This window comes from Cydia fagiglandana, chromosome 18, assembly GCF_963556715.1.
Source record: "Cydia fagiglandana chromosome 18, ilCydFagi1.1, whole genome shotgun sequence".
NCBI lineage: Eukaryota > Metazoa > Arthropoda > Insecta > Lepidoptera > Tortricidae > Cydia > Cydia fagiglandana.
Window position 1 is genome coordinate 1,982,580 of NC_085949.1, and position 21,742 is coordinate 2,004,321.

At 39.2% G+C, this 21,742-nt stretch overlaps 1 protein-coding gene across 1 annotated transcript in view; it reads right to left on the reverse strand.

Moving 5' to 3' along the window:
• Positions 1-21,742, reverse strand: part of LOC134673261 (neurexin 1) — a 255,780-nt gene that overhangs the window by 32,863 nt on the left and 201,175 nt on the right. Inside the window, exons 7-9 of the mRNA XM_063531225.1 lie at positions 21,073-21,233; positions 8,881-8,907; positions 774-932 (exon numbers count right to left, since the gene is read on the reverse strand). Coding sequence (XP_063387295.1) covers positions 774-932; positions 8,881-8,907; positions 21,073-21,233 — 347 coding nt within the window. The remainder of the gene's footprint in view (positions 1-773; positions 933-8,880; positions 8,908-21,072; positions 21,234-21,742) is intronic.

The window sequence follows — 21,742 nt, forward strand, 5'->3', positions numbered from 1 at the left end:
TATAGAGTGAGTTTAGTACTTAATGATATGACAGATAAAGTTGTCAGCCTTCAAAATAAAATGATAACCCTTTAACCGCCAGAGTCTGATATATAAGACATTACATATCCAGCTCATTTCGCCACAGTCTGATAAATAAGACTACGATCTGATTTGGTTTTTACAGCACATTTATAACTCCCGTAACTATGCCAACCTTACTCTGCGTGGTACAATTACTGTCGGTGGCGACACGAGCACGCTCGATCAAAAATTGCTGGCGGTTAAAAGAAATAATAATATAGATAGTATAGATCCTGGCGCTCTGGGGCCAAATTCGACATGTACAACTATCAGATTTCGCATCCACGTCAAATCAGCAGTTGATTTTATTGCATACTGAGTGTTGATTCCATCAACGGTGGATAATATCATTTGGTACAACCAAAACTCAACTCTAAACTAAGGGTGGTTCGGTTTGGTTTACTTGTCACCCTAACTGTGGATTGTTAATGTCAAATTTTGACATTGTACGTATTCGAGAACTTATGATTTTTCCCACATCAACAGGAGATCAACACGATACGTCAAACGTCGCTTGTCAAATAGGGGTCCTGGGTCTCTTCAAAGTTGCCGTCGGGGAAACTCCGAGACGGAGCAGAAGACCAAATAGCAGCCTTCTTTCTTGACGCAATAGCGCAACACAGACCAGCGAGGATTTTCTGGCAGCATTTTTAGTATCACATGGTAAATTAACGAGCGTGTGTCACCACTGCTGAACCAACGAAACTTACCTTCTTCAAGCAGCCTATAAAGTTCGTGTGGACTCTGGCTCCAGGCAGCGCCCGCGCATTCAGAGAGCCTCCCACGTGGGCCCTGGAGCTAGCCAGCATGGTGAAAGAGCCGGCCACGTGGGAATGCTCTGTGTATACGTCATCCACCACGGCTGAGACCTGTTGGAGAAAAAAAAAAACAGTGTCTTAAGTTCAGAACACCTGACATTGGTTGATTTAAGTGCTTCTAATGAATGCAAAATATAATTTCAGGCCTACTTGATCCCATTAGAAATCTGTTTCATAAATTTATTTTATTTATTTTAGTTATGGTTAAATATTAGGTACGAGTATTACGTAAGGTCATCCAGAGTGATTGCAACTATGGGGCAAATGCAACTACCTAGTATAAAAATACAACTTGTATTCATGGCACACTTTCGAGAGAAGAAAGAGCGTTCACCCATGGTATAAGTGGATCTAGATCTAGCTCTCCTCTTGTATTTTACCCAAAAAATATTAGTTAGTTTTTTTAGAGTAGTTGCATTTGTCCTCTAGTTGCAAATGACCTGGCTGTCCTTATTTAGTCAAGTTGTGATGCCGTGAAGAATTGTTATAGTTTCTATATAAACTAAGTAGGTATAATACAGCTATATATACTTATTATAGATATTCAGTTATTGTTGTGAGTGTGAAAGTGGTGTTATGTAGTTTGGCGATTACCAGAACTTCGTAAAAGGAAACTTTGTGTCTTATTATATTACGGAAGATTGTACTCAAAGTGATATTCCCGAGAGTTAGGAACCCTCTGTGGGAAGTTTGTTTATTGTTATATTATATATTCATTAGATGATAAAATATTACAGGATTCAAGGAAAAGCTATTTTTTTATGTCGTGAATAAAGTACCTACCGATGGTAAGTTTAGTTTTAGGATAAGATAATAGGATAATATAATGTAACCTCCGTCCTGACAGAAATTAATGAAACGTCAAACTTAACCAGCTATATGACTATGTGACCTTGTTTATTGTAAAATGTTGTATTGCCAGTGTTTAAAAACTGGTGTCAAATACCTACTTATTTTACCCCGATATTACTGACCAGCTGGTATGAGTTCTAGTCTAGATATTCTCGCACGCGAGTCCAAAGTCCATACTTGAAGTCGCGCGCGAGAACACAGCTCATGTTATAGCAGGGACCCATTTTTCAAACGATATTAGACTAATATGCAATTAAAACTGCACGAGGCCATGCGCATGGCGGGGAATAGAACCCTATGGAGGAACCTGGTCTTCAACAGAAGGATATGATGTCACGATCCTCAGTATTGAGGGACCGACTGAAGAAGAAGTATTAGACTAATATTCTTAGTCCACAAACTGTCAAATCGTTAATGTTTCCATGACAACACACTAATAATAATAGGTATACGGCCTTGTGGACCGTGAAGTGCCGTACTACAAGTACTCACCTGCGCCAGTTCTCGAAAATGGTCGTGCCACGCTCTATTGGGATCGATCTATCATCACTGACAGGACTATTGTAGCCAATAAGCCTGACATCGTGCTGATAGATCGATCGCAGCGCCGGGCCGTGCTCGTCGACGTCACCATCCCCCATGATGAGAATCTCGTGAAGGCCGAGAAGGACAAGTCCAGCAAGTACCTAGACTTAGCTCACGAGATAACCGCCATGTGGGATGTTGACTCGACGATCATTGTTCCTATAGTCGTGTCAGCGAACGGTCTCATAGCGAAGAGTCTCGACCAACACCTAGAGAGACTCTCGCTAGGTGGTTGGATCAAGGGTCAGATGCAGAAGGCGGTAATTTTGGACACGGCGCGTATAGTACGTCGATTCCTCACTCTGCGGCCCTGACCACCGGCAGCTTGGGCCCTGCCCCGCTGCCGGCGGCACCCTAGGTTAGGTTTTTTATAATGTGTTTATAATTTTCTTTTTTATTGTTTTGTAAGTGTTTTTATATTTTACTTTTATATGCATATTATAATTAACCTAACTTAAGAAGGAAAATAAATAAAGAAAATAAATAGGTATAAGATTTATATCATTCGAAAAATGAGCCCCTGGAGCTAATTTCTCGAATGATATTAGTCTAATATTATTAGTTCACGAACTGTCAAATCGTAAGGGTCTCCATGACAACACACTAATAATATAAGTCTAATATTATTAGTTCACGAACTGTCACATCGTATGGGTTTCCATGACAACACACGAAAAATGGGCTCCGGTCTGATGGCGACTGTGCTTCGTGTCCCCTTCTAAAAATATTAGGGCACACCTTGAAGGAAGCTTTCAATCGCAACAAAGTCAAGGCCGCCATTAAAACGTGCGTGCCCCCGTCGTTCGTGTCCACACGATTGTGCGGCTTTGTAATCAGTCACTGGTTTTTTGGGGCGTTGTTGTATCCTCCTAAGGCCCAGCTGTACAAATAAATAATCCGTATGCCACTGCAATTTGAACGTATACTGTAAGAAATAGAGTTGATTTTGCTTTGTGTAAAAATTGATCGACGCAAAACAAATGCAACTCTGTTCCAATTGGATATGATTTAAATTTCAACGAGCTGAATAAGTACTATAGGCAGGACCTTGGGCCTTACGAGGATAAAGCTTACAAAGCGTGAGTCAAAGACGATAAGAAAGTCTATAAGAACTATCTAATCATATTTTTACCGTCTAATAATGCGAGGTGTGTATGGTGTGTGTAATGTGTGTGTGTCATGCATGTGCATGTGTTACCTTAAATATCTTAGGGCCACTTGCACCATTAACCCGGGGTTAACCGGTTAAACCTGGAGTTACCATTGTCATAAGTACAATTTGACACCAGTAGCGTGCCTAGGGTTTTGGAGTAGGGCAAGCCGAAAGATATGTTTTCGTAATAACTGTCCAATCTTCACTCTTCGGGGTCAAATGCATCTGCTAGCGTGACGAGGCGAGCTAATCATAGCGCACGTCTGCTACGGAATGAATAATGTCATTTTGTATTTTGTTAGACAAATAGCTCGAGCTTGGTTTGTCGCTTTGAACATGTTTTTCTAGAACGCCATCATATTTTGATAGCAACGATACAAGTTCCAAAAAATTGCCCCTATTTAATGAAGTGTTTGACTCATCGTGTCCTCTAAAAGGAAGTTCTTGCTGTGCTAAATGGCACACAATATCGACTAACCTCTGAAAAACACTACGATTGTTGTCAACACGCATGTTATGTTTTGATATTTCTTCTGATAATTGTCGCGACAAAGAGGCCTCGATCCTTTGTTTCCCAAAATTGCTAAAAGAAATCACTGCACACATATGTTTACCGGAATTCATGTGCCTCTTTATTGCTCCAGATAAATTATTTAAATCGTTATAGCCAGAAGTATTCCAAACGTTAATATCGTTCGAAAAAAATATGCAACACCAGCAATACATCTTATTTGTATGGGAACAACCAACAATCCAATGAGTTTTGTAGACGGCCCTACAGAAATTTCTCTTACGCGACTGACTTGACTGAGAAATACACAAGTCGGGTGTTGGTTTTGCCGGGGAAATTAGGTCCCGTTTTTCGACAAAGGTCAAAGACTTTACCTTGTTTTGGTTGACTAAAACGTGGACGCATTTCAAACCGTCACAAGGAACCACTTCTTGATCCATTGTTAACACTTATTAAACTAAGCGCCACAACAATGAACAAATTCACATTCACTATTTAATCAAATTCACTTAAACAAACTTTCGTTACTTTCGACTCGACCACTGACTCGGCTCAACTAAATAATAATACACTTGAAGTAAACGCGAACGCGCGCTGTGCGAACTTATGCAGCTAACTTCACACAAAATCCAAGCATAAATCGTCTTATAAAATTGCTATACATACCAACAAATAGTTACATCGTTCTTTGACGGTTTGTAGGCTGATAGTGCCCAGAGCGGGACGAAAAAGCAAGCACGGTTGCAAGCCAACGAGTGCGAGTTCGAGCAGGATAGCTAGAACATCCTCCGCCTGATTTAGTTCGCGCGGACGAGGCGCCACGCCGCGGCATAATTTTGCAACACGCTCGTGCCGCGGTTCGAGGCCGCTGTGGCTTGAATTTAATAATACGGGTTCGTTTGGCGCGCGATTTTCAAAATAATCTTTATTGATCTTATCACTACGTAATTTCGGTAAGGCAATTAGTTGCCTTAGGGCAAGCCCGGCTTTTGGGCTTGTATGGAAGTCCCGCCACTGTTTGACACTGAGTTAACGGTTTAACCGACACTGGATTAGTGGGATGATGCAAGTGGCGATTATAGATTTGGGGGCCCATGGGGATACAAAGCAGGTAACGGTTGAATTGTTTGTACGAGTATACCGGTATACCATTACCCATTTATACCGGTTTTAATTATATCGCTACGCTTACTTTTTTAAGCTTAAGAATTCGCATTAATTACTCTTTAGATTTAAAGAAGTCGAGGGCCCACTAATCCCTTTATCGTCATTGTCACACTGATTTATTTCGTGACTTAAATTATGTAATCCTACAGTTTATTTTACGGTATGGTAATTTTTGAAGTTAAAACTTCTTTAGCGGCGCTGAGCACTTTTTGAGGTGGGGAAAAAAATGATGAACTCGATTCATCGTAACGCGTAACGCGTAACGTAACGCTGACGTCATGTGTCACGGGCAATGTTATTCACCAAAGAACTTTAGTCATAACGTATCATAATCAGGTCAATTATTTAAAACTGGACTTTTATATTAAGCAATAAAGCTCAATGTTCTAATCTTGTACGGGCTGAAATACGAGGATCTCACAGTTACATTCTAACTTTATATCACTCAAATATAATTCAATAAAGCTACATCTTGATGAAATCGCTACTAAAAGTGAACTCTAGTACTGGTGAACAAAACTCAAAATATCATGACCAAATATATTTAGATGCGAGGTCAGCAAGGTAACTTTACAATTTCTATTCGAATTTTAAACAATTAACGCTACCAATTTAAGCTCACTGGCCAGCAATTTCGGAACTCAAGTTTTTCAATAGAAAGGAGGATGGGTCAATTATACATAGTGCTGCAGACATTTTGGACTAGTCATTGAGTTCTCACTTCTGTCGGCACTCCCGGAGTGCAATCCGTTGTTTTATTTTTTACATAAAACAGAGGTGTCAGATTAAGTATATGTAGTCTCATTTACTGGAGGTAAGAGAAGTTGTTGTTAAACTTTTATATTATACATTTTAATGGAATATTGCTTATGAAACTATAAAAACTTATCCTTCTCTTCGGTTGGAAACTTTTTTCATATTCGCCGCTTATAACGAAAGTTCCGTTTAGGCTATTAAGCGCTAAATATATCGAATAGGTATACATATACATTCGAAGGTGGTGTACGGATGTCGCTTCTTAAAGTTTTAAGGTCATACAATAAAGGTCAGGTACTAATATCTTTTTCACCACACTAGCTCGGAAAGGCTTACTTTGCATTTCGAAAACTGATAGCAAAGTTGCATTTTATTCACATGTGAGGCAAAGTAATCAAATGCAAATATTGAGTTGTTTTCTTATGTTTGCTGGTAGAATGATTATTTTGGATGATAAATATTTAATAACATTCATTTATACTCTTATTTGATTTGGTTTGATTTTGTTTGATATTTTACATTTAATATTTGCTTCGGGTTGGTGTGGTGAAAAATTTTGTGTTTCACTCGAGGGCAAATTTTGTTTAACCCTCGTGCTTTGAAACCCTCGCAGCGCTCAAGATTCCATTTTTCGAACCACTCGCTACGCTCGTGGTTCAATTTTGGAATCTTTCGCTTGCTCGGGTATCAATATTAGCACGAGCGGTTAAACAACAACTTTGCCCCCTTGTAAAACAAATAACTATTAAATTTTACTGTAACTGTATGGCCCTGCACCAACTCAATCTTTCGGTGTAGCCCATGGTTGACTGGTAGAGAATGCCTTCTGGTATTGATTTTGCCTCTCATACTTTCATGTATTGTGCAATCATGTTTAAATAAATATAAAAAGAAGGAACTTTAGTTTCGTAAATTCAGTCGCCATCAAATATATTGGAGCTGCCAAGATGCTCAAAAATATCTGAACATGCAATGTAACGTCTTGTTAATACCAGTTTTGTTCATAACAAATCCCGATCGAATTCATAACCCCATTACTCACAGAATAAGCCTCTCAGCCTTTATTTCTAATTTAAATTGAGGAATAACTTTTTTCAATTAAATTTCTAGTTCAATTTATTTATTCCCCTGATTGCAGCGAATCAAAAAAATATAAAAATTTATTTACTTGGTATATGCATGCTACAGTAAGTATTTAATTAACAAGCTTTTATTAGGTCGACCTGTATGTAACTATGTAATGGAATCTAAGGTAACTAATTTAACCATCTTCCAAGGATCGTAGCGTCATGAAAATTGGCAGCTGTAGGTATGTAGTTCTGATGACAATACAATAATATGGTACTGTCGAATTGATCTGATGATGGAGACAGGAGGTGGCCATAGGAACTCTGTGATGAAACAACGCAACCTAATTGTGTTAGGGCTTTTTAGAATTGTCTCGATGAGTATAAGCCGTCTGTCGTAAGAAAAGTACAGGCAACGATAAAAGCTTGTACCAAAAATTAAATTTTTGCCAAAAACTTATTACTCGCTAAAAACTACAAAATACCACAGCGCATAACTCGGCGCAATATCACACAATGGAAATGCCGGTATAAATAACAATCAAATCTGGTAGAAAAGTGCATTGTGAGGAATAATGGCGTACCCGTGAATAGCAGGCTTTACAATACCGTGCTATTCGTTGCTTAGCAACCATTTGTCTCAATAAGGTGCAGTGGATTTAGCCAGCAGTTTTTGAAAAATCGTAGCGTTGTTTTATAGTTCGTTTTTTTAAACAATTTTGACGTGTATTTTTATTGTAAAATATGTATTGAAAAACGCTTTAAAAATTAGTTTATATTACTTATGAAAGCAAAAGAATGTAAAATATCGTACCGTAAAACGGGGTCAACAGAAATAGCGGGGTGAATAGAGAAATTTTGAACTTTTGCTTTCAAGTTATTATATTTAAAAACGTACATCTCTAAAATCAGATTTTTTGGAATACGTATATACTGCCCTGCTAAGCCGAAAAGCGCTATCTCAATAACAAATGATTTTGAAAATAGAATTCTCAGTTATAGAAACTAAAGTATAAATTAGCAATGGATTTTCTTTTGAGATAGCGCCACTCGGCTTAGCAGGGCAGTATAGTAGACTATTTATTCTCTACATTGATACCAAAAGAAGTTTATCAAACTGCCTAAAAGTTAGATTTTTTTGATTCTAAAGGAAGGCCTCGCCGAGGTAAGAAATGAAGCCTGTCTGAACTTTGTTCTAGCGGAAAATGTAGTGACATTAACGTAGTTAAAGTTAGCTAACCTGGTAATATAGTATCTGTAGTACCTAAATAATAAATAATATCACCAATTTTCTCTATAATTAAGCATTTTTTTGCAAAAAACTATCAACAAGCACTTTTATGTGAAAAAGGGGTCAGTGGACACGCATATGGGGTGAATAGTTACGTCATAGGAGGTGAATAGTTACGCCATAGGGGGTGATTAGATACCACAAAGGGGTGAAAAAACACGCCTTGGGGGTTAAAAGACACGAAAACATATTTTTGTATCAAATAACTGTTTAACAGATATATATACTGCCAATAGAGTATCAACATAATAATGACCAAATTCGATGCCTATGACAACTAAAACTTCATATTTCTATTCACCCCTTTTGTGTGTCTATCGACCCCGTTTTAAGGATATGGAGAAAACAGGCAGTTTTCTTTGATTTTCTCTGAATTGGGTGGGTCAAAATTGATTTCACAAATGCAAAATTGAAGAACTAACCAAGACTCATATAATGATGTCTAAATTTTTACTTTTATCATTCGGATTATTGGTGAAAATCGTCCTTGAAGTTGAAAATCGTGTCTTTTCACCCCGTTTTACGGTAATAATGATAATAGGTATATCCGCGATCCCAGGCAGCGAGCTTCGTTCGGAGAAGGACGAACTCACTGCATCATAAAACAAAATACTCACCCTACAGAAGCTCGTCATAGGTGTGATCTGTGGGCAAGAGAAAACATGTTAAAAAACCGTGTTTTTGAACCATCATTACAATCTAATATTAAATAATCTTAACCCGGCGTTTTAGATAGAGGAATGTTCTACACTGGCCACAAAATAGGTGAAAACTGTATATACAAAAACTATATGAACATTTCTAAGCACATTTGGAGTTTGTTATTTTATTATTTATTTATTTATATGAGCCTAGAGCGTCCCACTGCTGGGCAAAGGCCTGCCTCCTCCCTTTCCACGTATCCCGGTCTTGACCCGTCTCCCACCAGTTTTAGAGTTTGTTACGTATTTTTAATTCATAGTTTGGTAACTACTTAAGAATACATTTTCATTGCTCTAAAGGTGGCCACTATGAGCCTAGAGCGTCCCACTGCTGGGCAAAGGCCTGCCTCCTCCCTTTCCACGTATCCCGGTCTTGACCCGTCTCCCACCAGTTTTAGAGTTTGTTACGTATTTTTAATTCATAGTTTGGTAACTACTTAAGAATACATTTTCATTGCTCTAAAGGTGGCCACTGACGAGCCTTCCAACAGTCCACATAGCGTGACTGCAATCCAAAATCGATCCGTGAATGTCAAAAATGTACAATGTTTAATATTAGGATGCCGTCCATTTGGATGAAACCATTGTAACGGTATCCATTTGGAAGGCTCGGCAGTGGCCTGCTTAATAGCAATGAAAACGGTTCATTATTCATAGGATTTAAACGACGCGACGATAATTAAATATGTATAAAATAAAAATAAAACTTTACACATTAAATACATATTATCTAATTTATTTTTAATTTATACGCGGCTACCTACCTTTTTATTTATAAGACTTATACTACTTGATATTATTGTCCTGATACTTACATATCTACTTATAAACTCTGTATCAATATTTATTTTCTTCACTTTGACGCCCCAAGTCAACTCAACTCCTAAAAAAATATTTCCTCGCAATAATCGTTTCTGTGTCAAGATGTTATTGAATTTTCGATATCGGGGCCATGGGCCTAACAACTGCTTCACAATGTTATACCCCATTGTATACTTTAACAATGGAAAATGTATCTTGATACATTTGCAATAAAGTTCATATTTCAATGAGAGGAGCCTGGACATGAGTCATAGATGTTTCCGAATTTTATGGAGTGCTAATTTCTTATTTTTGTTACAGCAATATATTTTTGTGACTCTCCCTGAATGATACCTTTTTAATACAGTTGCTCAAAAAGTGCTACTTTACGTAGCTGTTTAGCGTGCGGAAAGTTGGTTATCTCGAACTAGTGCTTTTTACTTTTCCAATTTTTTTAAATTTATACTTGTTCCAATTCACGACTACTTATTGATGAGTGTTAATATTAGTTTCCTTTAAACGTCGTAATCAGCATAAAAACCTACCGTTAATGTAAGAATACGAAAAATATTACATATTTCATATTTAATTACTTACCTCTTCATCATTATAACACGTTTATTTTTTAATATTCAATATTGATAATTCCGTTCTTAATAAGTTGACTGAATGGAACGGAATAGCTGCCAAACGCCCATAGATATAATATACTTAAAGACGACGTCTAACCGAGCTGTCACTGTTACCACTTTTGTTTAGTGTACGATTAACAATGTTTTTCTTATTTTTTCGCAACTGTATTAAAAAACGTCGTTCGATACACGTGCGGAAATGTCATTCTTCACTCGTCCCGAGTCTTGCCACTCGCCTGCGGCTCGTGGCAAGATATCTCGGTACTCGTGAAGTAATGACATACCTTCCGCACTAGCATCGAAATGTACTATTAATGTATTTTTGCCTAGTGAAGGAATATTATATGATACTCGTGATATTATGTACCTACCAATCGCTTTTCGGGGAAGTATAATATCGCGAGGAAATCTGACTTTACCCAGTAATATTTTTCACTTTAGGTAGGCGTGGCTCACTCCGCGATTTCGTCGCTTTGCTACAGGTTGCTAAAAGTACATCCGTTCGACCCCAATTTTGGGGTTTGCCATTAGCCACGCGTGGCGCTGTCGCCACCTAGCGACCATATCTGTGCTGATCGTGACAGACGCGTTTTGTTAGAGAGTGAGTCTTCTGTACCTAGTACTATTATTTATTCTGTGCTTCAGGTGCAAGATAGCAGTCGCTTTTATAAAAACTAGTTCTTATGCCGATTAGGGTAATTCGCCAGTAACTGGCCACCGGCCAATTACTGGTCACCCTAAACTATAAATGGATTCTATTAACTTATATACAAAAAGGAAAAGAAATATTCCGACATATTCGAAACTCGATTAAACGCCACTAAACATATTGGGTTCAGAACGTTATTTATTTCACGTATTCACGTGGCACGGGAACGTAATAGTTTATTTATGGCGGGCCCGGGCATGTCATTTCAATGTCATTATTTATTGAGGCCTTTAGTGCTGATGTGAAGGTACCTTAAAAATGTTATGTGGGAGGAACGTGAAATGGGCTCTATTCAATAAGAATAGAAAATATTTTCGAGATAATAAAATATATGTTTTAACAAGCTTTCATCTAAATAACTTGCAATATTAGTTAAGTTTATTTTCAAAATCAAAAGCATCTGCCAGGGAGAACTGGCGTAGAATCGTTCGTCGTTCAACGTGACCACGACTGGTCTGCCAAGAGTAATTCGACGGAGAAGAAGATTTTCAAAATTTGTAAATCATTATTCTAGTAAGGCTGGTCTAAATAGAGGTCGCTAGTTCGATTCCAGCTGGATACTACACACACACCTTGGTAATTTTTAGGGTTCCGTACCCAAAGGGTAAAACGGGACCCTATTACTAAGACTTCGCTGTACGTCCGTCCGTCCGTCTGTCTGTCACCAGGCTGTATCTCACGAACCGTGATAGCTAGACAGTTGAAATTTTCACAGATGATGTATTTCTGTTGCCGCTATAACAACAAATACTAAAAACAGAATAAAATAAAGATTTAAGTGGGGCGCCCGTACAGCAAACGTGATTTTTCACCAAAGTTAAGTAACGTCGGGCGTGGTCAGTACTTGGATGGGTGACCGTTTTCTTTTTGCATTTTTTTCCTTCGTATATTACATTTATTGGGGTTTATCTTAAACTTATTCTGGTAACCTATTTCTGTTAAACTGTGCATTTAGCAGCGCCATCTATCTGATCCTTTATACACTTTATCGAACCCTACACGGCTTATCGATAATCGATACGCATCCAATAAAGGCACATAGTCGTTATATAGTTCATAGGTGGCGGTGTAATCAATAGTATATTTCATCATCATCATCATCATCTCAGCCATAAGACGTCCACTGCTGAACATAGGCCTCCCCCTTGGACCTCCATACGTGCCGGTTGGAAGCGACCCGCATCCAGCGTCTTCCGGCGACCTTAACAAGGTCGTTTGTCCATCTTGTGGGTGGACGTCCTACGCTGCGCTTGCTAGTCCGTGGTCTCCACTCGAGCACTTTATGACCCCATCGGCCATCTTCTCTGCGTGCAATGTGGCCTGCCCATTGCCACTTCAACTTGCTAATCCGGTGGGCTATGTCGGTGACTTTAGTTCGTCTACGGATCTCCTCATTTCTGATTCGATCACGTAGAGAAACTCCGAGCATAGCCCTCTCCATAGCTAGTAGAGCGAATAGTACTCGTATATTTAGGCTAATGAATTTGGATGTACTTGTACTTTTGCAATATACGCGATACGAAGCACACGCTTGTTTCTCTCCAACTCCTCCCCTTCGGGCAAACTCGGCTCCGTTCGGCTCAGCATTGCTCCGAGCAATTATTAGGGTTGACACAACTTGACGTCCCTGTGCGTGCACGACCACAGATAAGATAATGGCTTGAATTTTGACAACCCTAAATAGCCGAAAGAGATAGTGCCATACATTAGAAAGGGACAGCATGATCCGACCCTGAACCGCTGTCTAACTTCGGTTTTTGAGAAGTTTCCTTTCTCTATTAAGCACTATTACCTATTTATTATGTGCCTCAAGATCATCCGACCTCCGCCCAGGGGGCCGATTTTTGAATTTCGACCGCTCGATTTCGTGTATATTGTTAAATAATATCTCCAATACTAGGCACTTCAATAAAATAGAATTGAAATCAAGTGGTTAAAACCACTAGATTCAAATTTCGATCGCTCCTATTTCAAATTTAGCATTTCACCGTTTTCGACCGACTTTCGAGTGACGAAATCGAGCGATCGAAATTCAAAAATTGGCCCCCAGGTGCTATTAATTTCGTTCGTATTATTTTGAATGTCTCGTTTCTTTTGACTGACTTTTCATTTAAACAGTCATCAAGGCATTAACTCAAAGTGACAATATCTTGAGTAGCGTAATATCATCCATCCCCTCATCCCTGCTCCCAAGGGATATTGAAATATTAGAATTAATTTCAACTTTTCGGGGGAAAATTCACACTTCGGTTAAAAATGGGCATTTTTGCAGCCGTGAAGCCTTGGGGATATTGAGTAGAATCAATCATTGCATTGCAAATCAAACTTTTTTTGGGATTGCTTAAAATATACTTGGTCAAACCAATTTGTCAGTCGGTAATGGCCCCCCCACATCTGGCGTCTTTCGAGCGTCGGCGTCTACAATTTTATGGCCGACGTCGACGCAACGTCGACGCAGCGTCGACGCAACTGCTCGGCCGACGTCATTTTCCATAGCGCTGGACCGACGCCGACAGACGCCGACGGTCGAAAGACGCCAGATGTGGGGGGCCCTAAGAACTAGGAAAACTATACCTACTCATCCTTTTCTTTTAGGTGCTAGCAGTGGGGAGACACTCCTGATGGTCGAACTCCGCTCCGCTCGGCTCAGCATTGCTCCGAGCAATTATTACGGTTGGCACCACTTGACTTCCTTGTGCGTGCACGACCACAGATAAGATAATCACTTGAATTTTGACAACCCTAAATAGCCGACAGGGATAGTGCTATATATTAGAAAGGGATAGCATGGTTCGACCCTGAATCGCTGTCAAACTTCGGGTTTGTAGGAAGTGTCCTTTCTGTACGGTAGTACTATTATTTCTTCTGCGATGCTAGTATTAGTGTAAGACAAGGATAGTATGATTATCTCTGTCTATGATTGAAATGAGACAGTATTGTCAAGACCCTTTTTCTCATTCACTACTACTGATGATGTTGTGCATGTGCGTATCATAACCATAAAAACCGGCCAAGTGCGAGTCGGACTCGCGCATGAAGGGTTCCGTACCATTTACGCGAAATCGGCAAAAAAATCACGTTTATTGTATGGGAGGCACTTAATTTATTATATTCTATTTTCAGTACCTATTTGTTGTTATAGCGGCAACAGAAATACATCTGTGAAAATCTCAATTAAGTACCCAGCTATCACGGTTGATGAGATACAGCCTGGTGACAGACAGACAGACCGACAGACAGACAGACGGACAGACAGATGGACAGCGGACTCTTAGTAATAGGGCGGGACCCTATTACTAAGACTCCGCTGTCCGTCTGTCTGTCCGTCCGTCTGTCTGTCTGTCACCAGGCTGTATCTCATCAACCGTGATAGCTTGTACCCTTTGGGTTCGGAACCCTATAAATCAATTTCAGATTCGGAACTGAGAATCGGTCCCCAGCGCTAATCCCTCGCAGATCAGTATATCAAAATAATTTCATAATACACTGTCGGCGTATTTACCAATTATCGACTGTAATCACAGACAAAACATCCTCCAGACTGAGCATAGTCGCGCTACCCCTTCTGCCACGCATACGGTAATTTTACTCCATGTTCGAGTCGAAAGTGCTTTTGTGTGACATCCGTGTCTTTGAACGCACCAATCACGGCACGGGACTTCGCTCACCTCATCCCGCGCACCCCCGCATTTTTGGCATCATCGGTTGCATGAAATAATTGCTCTAAACACGGTCTAGAGGATTCCTAGTCTATGACTGTAATGAACGAAATACCAACGTTATTTATTCGTACCAACACGGGTTTGAAATCACCAAACCGAATGTGTATTAACTACTTAGTATCTGCTAATACAGCCACGATTTGGATAGCAAAATATTATTTCGAATGCTAGTATCGTTTATATGTATATCCCATATACAGGGTGGAAAGATAAGTCGGGCCCTGGAGGGAAACTACCTTAAATCCTTAAGCTGGCCCATTTTACTTACAGGAGACCTTCCTTTATTTTTAAAAATAATCAAAACTGCATTCAAAGATTTTCTAAATCTCGCTTGCCTCGCCGGGGACTCAAACCGATTAAAAATTCCAAAAAATAAAAACTCGCGATTTTATTCTACTAGTCGATACAGTTAATGTTAATGATAACATTTCTCCAAGAAACATTAGGTCTTACACTCGTCTGTCGTACAAAATATCCATAAAATCTAATATTTAGTACTTAAGATTTTTTAGACAAGCCAAATCGAAGAAAAATAGAAAAATACTTTGAATGCAGTTTTGTTTCTTTTTAAAAATAAAGGAATGTCTCCTTTATGTAAAATGAGCCAGCTTAAGGATTTAAGGTAGTTTTCCTCCAGGGCCCGACTTATCTTTCCACCCTGTATATATGTATATCTCCTATCATATCCGTTTAATACCACCTATAGAAATACCATTATTCATTACCATACCTATAGTCATTTTACGAAGGTAGGTACGAGTATAAATGTAGTGGCCAGTACGGATATAATGGTCGGTACGTGACGGACTCGCCCACCGAGGATTCCGTACTTTTTAGTCCTATTTGTTGTTATATCAGCAATCATCTGTGAAAATTTCAACTGTCTATCACGGTTCATGAAATACAGCCTGGTGATGACAGACATACAGACGGACAGTGGAGTCTTAGTAATAGGGTCCCGTTTTTACCCTTTGGGTACGGAACCCTAATAAAGCGCTCACCGTATTTTCAGTCACGGCACTAAGGCCTGGATTAGACTACAGCAGCTTGTTTGCGCAAGTCCTCGTGTAAGCCCGGCCTAATGAACTCGGTCCGGTATGTTGTTAATTGTGAACGTTTCAGTTATAGGTACAGTCAGCAGCAGAAGTTGCTAAGCCGCCGCTAAGCTAAGCTAAGCTAAAGTTGCCGGCGAGGTGTTCAAAATTACCTTGACACGCTCTTATTCTCTTAACAATAAAGTTGCGTCAAGATCATTTTGAACACCTCGCCCGTTTAGCAAATTCTGCTGCTGACTGTACATCGTACAGTAGCGTACTTATTTAGCCGACTCATCAACGTCACTTAGCAGCGAACTATGAAACTTCCCATACATTACAACTTGCCGAATGCTTTAGGGCCCCACCACATCTGGCGTCTTTCGAGCGTCGGCGTCTGCCGGCATCGGTCCAGCGCTATGGAAAATGACGTCGCTGCGCAGTTGCGTCGACGCTGCGTCGACGTTGCGTCGACGTCGGCCATAGAATTGTAGACGCCGACGCTCGAAAGACGCCAGATGTGGGGGGGGGGGGGGGCCTTAAGAGCATTCCATGAAAACGGTAAATTACTAAAAATCCCGGTAAAATATAAATTCTAAAATAGAATCCCGAACCCAGCGAGAGATTAAAAAAGTGATAACGCCCGAGATGAAATATTTTGCTACCAAGTGACGCATACTGCTTTTCACATCACGTGTGACGAAATTATTACGTTCAAAATAAAATTTAACCTAAAAAATAGAATGTAAAAAAGCAAAAATAAAAGAACAGAAAAGTGTCACTTTGATCCCTCCTAGCGGGGAGAAAAAGTGCCACTTTAATCCCTTTTAGCAGGGAAGAAAAAGCTCTTTTCCGAATAGGTGGTGTGAAAAACCTATTTTAACTACTTTACGTCTACCGTTCATAGAAGGACTTAAACCAGACTTAATGCACACACATGTAAAGGACGCTTAGCCCCCTAGTACTCAATAAAGCACTAGACCAAAGCTGTTTACAAACCACGACCCTCGCATATGCACTTTGAATCCTTGACTTGTGTTCCCATACTGAGTTAAAGTCAAATATAATGCTCAACTAGTATAAGGAGACCTTTAGAACTTAAACTCTGCAACTGCAGTACTGAGATTTTATTAATGTCGGCGGCCGATCGTAAGATCAGGCAGATCGTAATGTTTTAACGATTGTCACATTAATCCAATATGTAGGTTTAAAGATTCTTTATTCTCATAAGAATTTGTACAATTCACTTAAAATGAGAACTTAAGTATGTATCAGTGGCGGCACGTCAATAAAAGCCGATTCCCACCGGCTTGCCTGTTTGTGGACGTTTGAGCAGATTTGTAAAGGAAATATTTAAGCCAAATTAGCCCCGGCTTGCCTATGGATATATTTGACGCGCCGCCACTGGTATGTATATACATTTTATTGACATATTTTATGACACAAAATATAGGTAGGATACCTATCCTGCACGCAACCTAACCTATTTGCCCAGAAATAGGAGCCCCGCTACGCGGGGCTCCGTCGACTCAGGGAACGAGTCAAAGATTTTCACGTTTCACGATATGCCTAGGAATTTCACGATATGCCTGATTATATGATCGGCCGCCGACATTCATATAGACTCTATATGAATGTCGGCTGTGTGTATCTATATTATAGAGAAGCCATACCAAACAATGAAATTGTCGCAATTTAACCTATACCACGCGGACAAAACGTCGTAAGTGCCGTTTACTCATGGCGCTTACGCGTTTAGGTCGCGAAACTCACTCTCCGCTTCTATAGTTTGTTGTCAAAACAACATCAACTCATGAGGAATACTGTTTCTGTGTGCTGGTTCTATGCGTTAGTAATAATAGTTCAATGAACTTCAGAACGCACATATTAACGTTTTCACATTTTCCAATCCGATCCGATCCAATTAGTTTTCGTTACTAAAACTTGTAATCATAAAGAAAATAGAACTAGTAGAAGTTTTCTTCGTATCTTTCTGGTTTGACCCATTGGTTGACTGGTAGAGAATGCCTTAAAGCATTAAGTCCGCCATTTGTACCTTCATGTATTGTGCAATAAAGATTAAAATAAATAAATAAATAAATAAAATTCTACTCGCACTATTAAGGTGACAGTCCATTTCCAACGATAGCTGCACTACTGGCCGCGTAGCCAAGATGTCAATCGCTTACGCTCCGTAGCGATCGAAACGCAACTGTCACTGTCGCGCTAATATGGAAGAGTGATAGAGAGACATAATGCTTTGCGTTGTCGAAGCGATAGCGATTGTAACCTTGGCTAGGCCGGCTGTTCTATTTACTATGGAAATTGACAATGACAGCCGAGCGACGCGTTCAGTACCGGTAGTGCAGCTGCGGTTAGAAATGGAATGTTACCATTAAATTCGTTACTTATTTTTTTCTACTCATTTCTGAGGTTGGCTGAAAGAGATCCCATATAGGGATAAGTTCGTCTTTGTCGTCGACTGTGTTTCTCGTATTTGTCTTTCTATTTACAATAAAGAATTATACATAAATACATATTATGTATACCATATATTCCTCCGAGATATTACCTACAGGAGCGTCTGATTCGCCCGGCAAGCAATGACTCCCCCTTACCATACGTAAACTCACTCGGAGTGAATCTCGCTCGCACAAATACATTAAACTTTAGTGTGAATGAGATGCACTGAGAGTGAATGTAAACTCATAGTAGGGGTCTAGAGGTTGAGTGCTCCTGTATTTGCAGTCAAGTTTGCGTACACAGTCTGTAGCTAGACTGAAGGGCCAAAGGATATTTGTGAAGTTTTAACGCAAAACGCTTTGTGGCTTGGCAAAAGCAATTTCTAAGTGTAGTCGCAAATCTTATAGTTTGTTTATATTTGTTTCTGCGAGTTTCATCACGGAGTAACTCATATTACAGCGATTTAACAATTCAAAGTCACAATGACACACGAAAATTGGGTGGAGATGTGTCTCCGTTAAAAGCTGTTAAATCACATACAGGCTGGCTCTATAGTGGATTAGCATTTTGATTTCGATTGACTGATTGCAGCTTTTTTATCTAAAAAATATCTCCTAACAGACCAAATACGCGGAAAAAATTCAATAGGGACATAAACAAGGGACGTACGTGTTAACACAACTATAAGTACAAACGAAGTCTGAACTAGAGATGCCCCGAATAGTGAATTTGGCCGAATACCGAATATTCGGCCCCCCTCTCGGCCCAATACCGAATATTCGGCATGACATGCGTACATTTTTAGTCACAATTATTATGAAAACTGTTCGCCAACAAAGCACAACATTTGCTAAAATATATTTTAATGTTGAACAGAATTAATGAATGTAGTTAGAGTCAATCAAATCAGACCCATGATAAAAATAAAATTGTTTGGAATCAACAAATGCTCAAAAACGTGCCTTCGTTTTTAACCATTTTCCAAGACTTTTTTTACATTTTAAATATCAAATATTGGTTTTAGTTATTTTTTTTGTGATTTTTTTCTTTTTAGGTAGGTGCAACAGATATTCGATATCCGGCCAAATAGTAGGCATCATTCGGCCGAATACCAAATATTCGGCAAAGTGGCCGAATAGGCCGAACACCGAATAGTTGCCGAATATTCGTGGCATCTCTAGTCTGAACTATACAAACACTTGTAAAAGCATTTGAAAAGTCCTCGACCATTTTGCGTGTTACAAACCAATTATATTACAGTTGTCCATCATCAAACTGCCTTCCAATATCATGAAGTTACCGGCAATTTGCCCAATTACGGTACTAACGATAAATTAACTCACCAAACCAATTATAACCTTTTTTCCACCATACCAACCATCCTTACGCTATGCACCAAAAACTTCTACATCATTTGAGCGAATACTTTTCAAACTGCTGGATCCATTTCTATTAAACATAGCTATTAAGAACCACCCCTCTTAGTTATATTGCGTCGGGGGTTAAAAAAAAAACTATCTGCCCGATTCTAACTTTAAGATACGATACGACGTGACGTTTCTTCAAACAAAAACGTCACTTTTGTCACTGACACATCTAATCCATAACGTTTGTAGATCTATTAATCTACGTATCTTACAGTTTGAGAAGCAGAATTTGTGAACGATGATAATCGAATAGGAAAAGTTCTACTTAAGATTGGCTTTCTCTTTAAAAACGATACAGGCTTCTACTATTATATAATACCAGAATAAGGAAGTTAGGATAAGGTCGCAAAGTTAGCTTAAGCCTTAAAGGAAACTAATTTTACCCGCATCTTGTAGTTTGAATATAAATTGCAGCTAACGTTGACGGCTGTTCAATTTATAATTTTTATTAAAGCTTATAACCCGGGACAAATGAGGTTTCAGCAATCCAGAATCGCCTAAATGTGTTTTTGAAACCCTTTTACGAAGCTACATACATAAAACTGACACCATTTAAGCCTTTACAATGCAGAGGGAATGTATTTCCCACCTTTATTTCAGAGTGATAGGGTTGAATTTTGCAAAATTTTTGACATCCTTATGCCTTTCCAAGGTTTAATCTACTTATGCTACCCTAAACGAAAAACTATACATATACGCATTTTTATTATTTTGCATTTCCCGATAGAGCCTTTCGGCGAAATTCTTACTGCTTTATAATAATTTCTTCATTTTCCCATGCACGTTTTCCCCTTTTTTCGTAAAAGTCCTTCCAACCAGATCGTTCCCGGAAAAAAAATTGCTCGGAAAAGAAAATTTTTGCTACGCCACCGTTTACGAATTTTACGAAAAACTATAAAAAGGGACCTTTATACCCCTACTCGTTAGCTTCACCCCCTCCCATCGATACTTTTAGTATGTTGTATAATCGTCTCCTCTACACGATGGGCCAACGCCGACCACTCGAAGGGACGCAGCCATGCGGTAGAATGAGATAGCAATATCACTTGCTCCCTCTAACGCATAAATGCGTCCCTTGGAGTGGCCGGCGTTGGCCCATCGTGTAGAGGTGCCATAATACACCATTCCCTACAACTGTGCCAAAAGTCGCTTATACACGAATTATTTCCCCTGATTGGCAATTTTGGTCTTCGTTTGGTGAGCTAAGTTTGGTAAAGTGACTGAAAGTTTGGAAAAGTGGACCATAGAGGGAATCTTAATTTTTATTTATGCTCGTATTATAACCCGAAAATGATGAGTATAGTGTTTTTCATAACTGACCTCCTGTATCCTCCGATGCACCGTCAGCTTGTGCCACTGATGGTCATCGAACCTGGTCTTCGATGGTTTGATGTGCATCTCCTGCTTGCCGTTCCCAAGGCCCATGGTCAGAGAGACGCCGCCATCGCGAACTGCCAGGTTTAGGTAGTCGGCTTCATGACCTGCAAAAGAGGGGGGGTTGAAATTATCTCGCAGACATTAGTCGTATTAGCTCAGTTAGACCAGTTAGTATATTGATTAGGTTTAGGTTTAAAGATAATTTATTCCCATTTTTTTTACATTTCACTTATTATGAGAACTTAAATTATAATTAGTAATGAGTTTAAAAAAAAAACAAGTTTTCATTGTTACATAGTGTAAAACTGTGTAAAAGGCCTTTCTGATGGTGATGTTGCTGCTATGGGACATAGTCTAAATATCCTTATTGATAGATGTCAAAAAGTGACAAGTAACACTTTGCAAAAAGTAGGTTTTACGTATAAAAATGTAAAAATTAATATTAAAGAATTAAAATTATAATTAGTAATGAGTTTTAAGAAGAGTCTTTTTTTCTTAAAACTTTCTACTCTAAGACAAAGATCGGTAATACGTTTATGAGCCGGCAGCCTAATTAATTAGTATCTGATGAAGAACTTAGGTAAAATGAATTCTATCTCAATAGCAATAAGAT